Source organism: Anopheles darlingi, chromosome 2, assembly GCF_943734745.1.
Source record: "Anopheles darlingi chromosome 2, idAnoDarlMG_H_01, whole genome shotgun sequence".
Taxonomy (NCBI): domain Eukaryota; kingdom Metazoa; phylum Arthropoda; class Insecta; order Diptera; family Culicidae; genus Anopheles; species Anopheles darlingi.
The window spans coordinates 52,231,194-52,239,402 of NC_064874.1; the positions used below are offsets into that span (position 1 = coordinate 52,231,194).

An 8,209-nucleotide genomic window follows, 5' to 3' on the forward strand; every position below is an offset into this window, starting at 1 on the left:
GGCGATTGCAATGATCCGTACCCCTACATCTATAGGATATCTACTGGTCTTTTCCCCTCTATCAATATTTGGTACATCTCCCGGAAGGATGATAGTTGTCGCTTCTAATTTAATTCGGCACGATGTGTAATTGATTCGTTTTGATGTTGCAGTCATTTATAACCAGTTAAGCCATGAAATTAATTATTTATAAACACGCTGGGTAGCACCCGCGCTGCAGGAGCTCATCGGGTTGTGCATGCGTCGTCGTCGTCGTTGGAGGGAAATATGTTTTCACCCTTCCTGTTCCCGTTCACCACTCCCGTCAGAAAGTGTAGTTAAACTTTTACATTGAAACACTAGCTCAGCTTGATTGCTTGGTGGCAAATATGTTTTGATTTTACCGATTAGGAAAATGATTTGCTGCATCTCGTAGCATCGAGGGTGCGTTCTTCGCCATGCCGAACTGATGATGGGCTTGCTTACGAATGCTCAATTGGAAAAGGTAATTTTCAACTATAACAACACATGCGTATGTTCACCCTTACTGTTATGGGTAATAGGGGACTGAACGTTGATCACGAACGAACTAAATGGACAACAAACCTAGCTAGAAATGTCACGGATTACGGAATCCAGATGAAGTCGACAGTACCTCATTATATCGTACGATTCTTCGGAACGACTAACGCGTGTATGATCGTAAGTTACCATTCGATATAGCTAAACCTAACCAAATTATCGCGATGCAAATGATAACATTTTATGGATCGTTCTTAAAATATATTTCTGCGTCGCTTTTTGTTCTATATTAACTGATATGCATAACCTGCTATTGTTTTGTTCTGTATAATGTTCTAGCTCTCAGACTTAAAAAGAAACATAAAACAACAATCAACAATAAATATCCGAAAATTATCAAACGCAGTTCAACCCTAGGCTACGCGTTGGTTACTTTATAAATGTGTCAATATCCCTGTCGGATTTTTGGAACAAATTTCTATAATTTCTCGTGGTTTATACAAAATTAAGAAACCTGAAGACTAAACTAATATTACTCAATTCGTAGGTATAACAGACCCAAATTTTCTATTTACTGTCGTTCCTGAATCTTTGGCAAGCTCCCTCTGAAATGAATGCCCTTTTTGTGGGTAGTGTTCTTAATCGAAAAAGCAAATCACACAAAAAGACATGAAAACAGGCTCATGGTTCAGCGATGGCTTAGCTTACGTGGAAAGCGCTAACAACAAGGAAAAGTGTAATAAATTGTATGCCTGTAATCGACTCAATAAATTCATCACATGATGTCTGCTTAATATATTCGTTATTTCTATACCGTTGGAGAGCGACTGAAACGCTGTCAGCATCAGTGAGATGTCAGCCTAAGAAAACGGAAGAAGGAAACAAGGCACGAAATTGAATCTGCCAACTGGGACCAGTGGCCTTTTTCCAGGTTTCAGAATGGCAATCTTTACAGGAAGTCGAATAAGTGCTTGGCAAGCGAGAAAAAGAAGAGAGTAACAGCGTCCCTTTTGGATTGTGTAGATGAATACAGAAAAATAAGAAACGATGCTACTTTCCTCTCACATAAGTTTTGAATTTCATATAATCCTGGCCTCCTGCAGTAAATAATAGCGTGATGGTCTGTGGGTTATATACTTAATGGGCTACCTTACGAACAGCTCAAGATAATTGATTTAGTTTTCGTTTGTCTTAAATTCATAATTATTCCTTGGTGAACCAATAAACAAATCATATTTTGCGAATGCATTCCTTATAGCCTATATACCATTAAAAGATTTCTTGCATTGTTGATTTGGTGACAAGTACTTGCTTTGAAAAATATTTTAGAAAAAGTTCCAGCGAAGCTGTTTTAAAACATGATCGAATTGTTTAATTATAACAAAAAAGTCTTACAATTCCGTTAATATCGTTTAGTCCTATGCAATTTCAAAATAAGTTTCGTATAGTGCCATTAAACAGTTTATATGGCTCAGCAAAAACCAACTCCAAAACAAATAAATGGAATCGTTGGGCAATAAAAAGATACCACATAAATATTCCATGACGAAAAGAAATCGTCCGCATTGGTATCGTGCGGGATTTTCATGTGAAGGTAGGAAGCAATGGTAGGGTGTTACGATACGCAAGAAAATCTGTGAGTTCACCCTCGTTCGTTTCATGAACGACATGTGGATCTATGTTTATGTACAACATAGAAATATTGGGGCACTTTTTTAAAACGGTGTTTAGTACATATGAGTAGAAATTAGACAAGACTCAAAATCTTTCCGTGTCTTTCCATCTTCTAACTAACAACCGACAACACAATTCTCCTTCTCCAGTGTCTATAAGTATTCTGTTGGTGAGCTTATGTGATGTTTTAAAAAATCATTTCATTCTCGTTTTTGGACAACGTTCGAATGAAACTAGCACAGCAATAACAAGCGATGAATAGCTCACTTGACTACAGAACGACAGAGTGTTGCTTCGCTGCTAAGTAAATATAGACTGCGTCTAAACTGGGAAGTTTTGCTAGCTACATGATCCGCCATAGACATGTCGCTTTTCTTCTCATGCATGGTAATTAGGTGGTTTTTAATGTAAAACTATTAACACCCGATTTCGAGTGGTGTTAAGTGGCCACGCATCGTGTTCGTCTATTTTCACATCTCAACCACTGGAACAATCGTTTGGGTATGTAGTTATGGGCTGGATAGCGATGCTGGGAAAAACAACAACATTCATTCAGAAGCTTGAATGGCGAGAAAACAAATTGAAATAATTTCACGCTACTTACAGGATGTATTGGCACTGATAGCTCAATTATAATGTTTAAAACAGATACATTGCCTAAAGTGGATAGAGAATGTAAGAGCGACTCGTTGCTGATGATTGTGAGTGAGCGCGATATATAATGGTTAATGTAGGAAATGGCAACAAAGTACCAGGTATACCCATCCGTTTTAGCCGAGTTTTTTAAATTTCTTCTCTACAAACTTTCGGAGAGAGATTTTGTTAGTGTAAAATGAAAATCTTCCCCTCGGAGTAAAACCGTAAGGTGCATGTTTGTTTATATTTGTACGTCATTTGCGACGTTTTCTGAAAAAAAAATGCATAGATTTTACTTCATGTGGTCATAACGCACGACCGGTTTAAAAATATGTTTATCATGTCGGTCTTCCATTTTTGTCGTTTTCTAGCAAGATCTCGCTTCAAAAGCATCAATTATTGTTGGTAACGTTCTCCATCAATATTTTGAACAGTTTCCAGATGTTATTGCTGCATGACACCCTTCGAATCTATTCTAATCATTTTTATGGTTGACCCGAACTTTCCTTATCTTTAACGCTCAAATCTCCGCTTCTAAACATTTGAAGCCAGTTATCACATTTTTTTGTGTCTAGGCATATTCACCATAAGTTTAAACGAACAAACAATAATTTTCAACACCCTTAAAAAAAATATATTTTTTAATTTTCTCGCGAAATTTGACTTTTGAGATAGAAAACTCGACATTTTTACCTCTAGAAAAAAATAGTGTACAGTCAAAAGTTAAGTGGTACAGATAACTTATTGCTTTTTGAAGTTATTTCGTTATACTTTAAAACGTCATGACACAAAGGCCAGTGAAACTGCCCCATAATTAGTGGTGCAATTTTTTGGGGGAATCCAAATAACTTAATATTATTGCAATTTAGCGTGTCTTATGGCTCATTGCGGAGTATTATTCAACAATGGCAGCGTTCAACTACTTTTTTCTGTTGGTAGTGATGTTTCACACACGGTTCTGAAAAATTAACGTCGCTCTGGTTTTGCGTGTTGCTCTTATGCCTCCGCACAATGTAGTGTGTTTTCCAAAAGATTCTATGAACAATTAAGGACTTTCACCAGTTTCTTTCTGTTGATAGTACATAATAAGCCATGCGTGTCGCAAAAACTCTACTCCAGGCATGGAACTCGGAATGTTCGTTAAAAGATAAAAATCTTCCGATTAAACTGTATGTGAGTATACGTTGTTGTATATATACGTTGTATTCAAGCCCAGGTTACCTTCTTGACAGATTTCTGGAGTGCATTATTTTCCTCAGGCTGAAGCCTATAACCGGTTCGCTGCTAGCACCCTAACACGAATCTCTTGTATTTTGTCAGTATCCGTGCAAGCTGTTTATGTTAAGTAGGTTTAAGTATTGGATTATTATTGGCAGACACAAAAAAATATAAATTACGAAGAACAATGTACAGAATTATTAGTAATAAAACATGTGATTCAAACGACTAACAAACAAGGTTTCGAATCCGGTATTATTAATCAGGTTAATAACTCGAAAGGTTCTTTTTTGTTTTAATAAATAAACATTTGTAAACCTACGATTAAAAGTAGAAGACCACGATAAACGATTTCTAGTGAAGATGGTCATATCGGGAGCCTTACGCATTTGCATCTTATTGCATCTTTAAAATAGGATCGTGCATATACAGGGTGGTCTATCTTGAGTGCACGATGGTGATTGGTTATAAAACACACAGTTTTTGGAAAATACCGTTATTTGTTTTTTTTTATTAGATCATTGCTTGAAAATTATGCATGGAACAATATATCGCCCATATGTTCACCACGGCTTTTGTGGCAAACCGCTATTCGTTGGTCCATATTTGCGATAGCTCGGCTACATAATATTGGATCTATGTCCCTGATTTGACGAATTATCTCGTTTTTAAGCTTTTGTATGGTGCGTGGTTTATTAGCATACACTTTTTCTTTAGTGTATCCTAAAAGAAAAAAATCTAATGGAGTTAAATCACAAGATCGATGCGGCCAATTCACATCGCCACAACGTGAAATTATCCGGTCTTTAAATTTGTCGCTTAAAAGGGCAATGGTTTCATGGCTTGTGTGGCAGGTGTCGCTATTTTGCTGAAACCACATATCGTCCAGTTTCATACCATCGATTTCAGGTAATTTGAAGTTTTTTATCATCTCGCGATAGCGAACACCATTCACCGTAACCGCTTGGTCAACCGTATCTGTGGATTGTGGACTGTTATTAGTATGCAAACATGTTGGAGACAGCATGTTTATCGTATGTTTATGTGCTTTTAGTCAAAAAATGGGTTTATGATGAAAAGATCGATTTGTTGCACTGTTCCGCTCAAACACATGTTGTTATTTCAATTGCAAACTTGGGGTCAATTGTTGAAAAGTCAATTTACCATAGGAAATTGAAACATAGCGAAGACTTGTTGTAGAATTATTAGAATGCTTTGTATGCCATTCAAACTCATATTCACAAGAGGACCGCAGTGGAAACAAACAGGCTGTCCGCGGGCCGCACCACATAAAGAAAATGTTCAAAGAATTGAAATATTTGAAGAATGATAATTTTTCTATGGCGCAGTGTAGTGAAGGAAATTTCGTACTCTTATTTTATAGTATACCTTGTTCGTAATAAACCTTCGGCTCGTCCGTTCTTAGATATGTTCCGCAGAAGCCGACTCGTATTGTTCTCAAAAAAGCCCAAAGAATCTACAAAAATGTTCATAATTTCCAAAGGCTTACCGATAATCATTGAAAACGAGGTTTTGGAAAGCACGCTTCAAAGTAGGAAGATGCCATGTATATCACGTGGTTTCACAAACAGTTGTATCTTTATCAGTTTAATGAGTGCCGAAAGTTTAGGTCAGGCAGCTTGCCGCTTTTTAAACTGTCCAAGTGAAATATAGAAAAGAAATTCAAACTTGAGCCTATCTAGCGACTGTCAGGATTCTGGTTCCGTAAGTAATGTTTGTAGTTTTTAGATAAAATTCGTATTTATAGTGCGTACATCTGTTAAGCATTATTTTGACGAAAATTTAAATTATATTTGAATATTTGAATGGTATAATAGGTACTCGCAGGGTGTTGAGTACCTATGATAGCATTCAAATATTCAAATATAATTGCTCATGAAAACACTGGCGATGTTCTTACCCACCTTCCATAACATTATACAAATTATGCTAGTCGATTCACTTTTTTCGTCCTTAGTTGATATGCACGTGCTAATCCTTCAATGATGTCAACTAGGGTACATCTGCCATTCACACCTTACTTACAGCATTAACATTCTCAGCAGGGATTGTAGCTGGATTACACTGGGGAACTTCGGTTTCACTCTCCGTGCGCTCACGCAGCAGATGAATGTTTTCGAATAGCAGAATGAAAAGGGCAAAAGTTTTTTCAGTATAAAATGATTTAAATCCATTTTCTTGTATTATTTGGTACAGTTGGTAGAGTTTTCCGAGAGATACAAAAAATTCGGATGTTTTGCTCTATGTCAAATTCTACAGAGCGAATTTGAAATCACTCACATGCAGGCCTATTATATTCTCTTCACTTTGAGGCTCGTAATCACATTGTTACATGTTGTATTTGCTAGTCTAAATAAATTAATTAGGTAATACACATTTTCTAATTACCAACATTCTAAGTTTTATACAAGTTTGTACATTTATGAACCATGTATGCAGCGCAAAGACAAGACCGCTCTGCCCAGCCCAATCCAGTCCGCCAGTTTGGATTTGATACAAATACGAAAACTAGGCATCGTGGCGGACTTTTAAAATTATGCTTCAGATTTGTATGGTTTGAAGAGTTTCGGTTTCTCGGGTGTCATTGTTAGCAAGGTCGTTTGTGGCGCAATGGGAGAGATCTCCGTTTGGTTCACGGCTGCTACTGCTGCAGCAGCGAGCAAAAGTCCTTTGGGTGATCCGTTCAACGACTTTACCGGACTAATGCTGCTACTAGAGTTGGAGGTCGAGGTGGATGTGTCAAATTTCGACCGTTCAGAAACTGGACTAAGCGAAATAGCTGACTGCGGTGAGGCGACGGGACTGGAAGCATGCGTTGTTTCGTGCGGCGGTGTGTGCGATTTTGGCATGCTGTGCGTATCATTGTTGTAGTGGGTTGGTAGTATTGTGCCGCCTAACAAGGTCGCCCCAGGATACGGTCCAGAGTGGGGTCCAGAAGTGGTAGGTAATCCAGTGGCCATTGTTGGAACAGTTGTACGCTGCGGTATGGCGTAGGGAGCATACCGAGGATAACCATAGGTAAATGCATGATGTGCGCCCGCCGCTAGCCCGGGTGCACTGGGTACCGGCGGTGGTAGAACGGGCATTTGAGTGAGCATCGCAGGCGCTGGTGGATATCCATACGGCATGCCAACCGAATTGGCTGCAGCCTGCAAGATGGAGGCGGCAAAGGCGGGGTCCGAGTAAACAGCGGCATAAGGCCAGGCGACCGCGATTCTTTGTCGTTTATCCTTCATACGGCGATTCTGGAACCAAACCTGAACAATTGAAAAACGAAAGAGATACGATTCCAAGTTAGTTTAAACCATGCTGGGTTATATACGCTTCCATTGAAAACGGTAGCATCGCCTACTGTAAAAAATACACTTAAAAAACGACAGTCGAGAGCCATCAGTTAAATTTTCACCAAACAGACACTTAGCACCTGAGCTGTGAAAGGTTCTGGGATACTGTTTCTGACGTTGATAGCGGCCTCTAAAGCCCGACTGGTATTTATTTTCACAGCCTTCAGTGTGTGAAAAAACGTGTCATAAAAATCTCCTACCTAAATTCCACGTTGCGATGAACGCGTACTACGATCAGTAGCAGAAACAAAACAATAATAGTTTCTGTTTCTCGGCATGATGGTTGGATCACCGCTTTTCAATCCATCCATCGAGAAAGCATAAAGCCGACTAAGAAACACGTAGTATGAAAGATATCTCACTGATGATCATTCTTACTGATGGGATCAGAGTGAGCTCGAAGGGACGAGGTGTGCTGTAGCGAGCCGCAAGACGGATTTTATTGACTTTGAAGTCAAATGGGCCGACGCAAAGATAGCGACATCGCTGGCTGTAAAGTGCCGGCACAGGCTCGCACAAAGGCAGGTGATAATTATATTAATTTTATTGTAGTTCCGATACGATAATTGCCCACAGATTGGGACACGAATGTATCGGAATTGTTGCTGGCTACCGTTGGCATGCAGTACGATCCGTCTGATGGCCTGTTTATGTGTCGTATCAAGAGAAATGATGATACGGGAAAAGGAAGCTACTAACCTTAATCGTGGACTCAGGCAGATTTAGCTGGGCTGCCAGTTCACAGCGCCGAGGCCGTGAGACGTAGTTTTCTTTGTAAAACTCCTTCTCAAGGCGCGCCAGTTGATCTCGCGTGA

The 8,209-nt window shown here is 39.1% G+C and overlaps 1 protein-coding gene across 1 annotated transcript in view; it reads right to left on the reverse strand.

The window, feature by feature from the left end:
* Positions 1-6,584: 6,584 nt before the first annotated feature.
* The window catches only part of LOC125959318 (segmentation protein even-skipped), a 3,146-nt gene continuing 1,521 nt past the window's right edge, over positions 6,585-8,209 (reverse strand). The window contains exons 3-4 of the mRNA XM_049692137.1: positions 8,094-8,209; positions 6,585-7,307 (exon numbers count right to left, since the gene is read on the reverse strand). The exon at positions 8,094-8,209 is cut by the window's right edge and continues 87 nt beyond it. Of these exons, the coding sequence (XP_049548094.1) occupies positions 6,585-7,307; positions 8,094-8,209 (839 nt within the window). The remainder of the gene's footprint in view (positions 7,308-8,093) is intronic.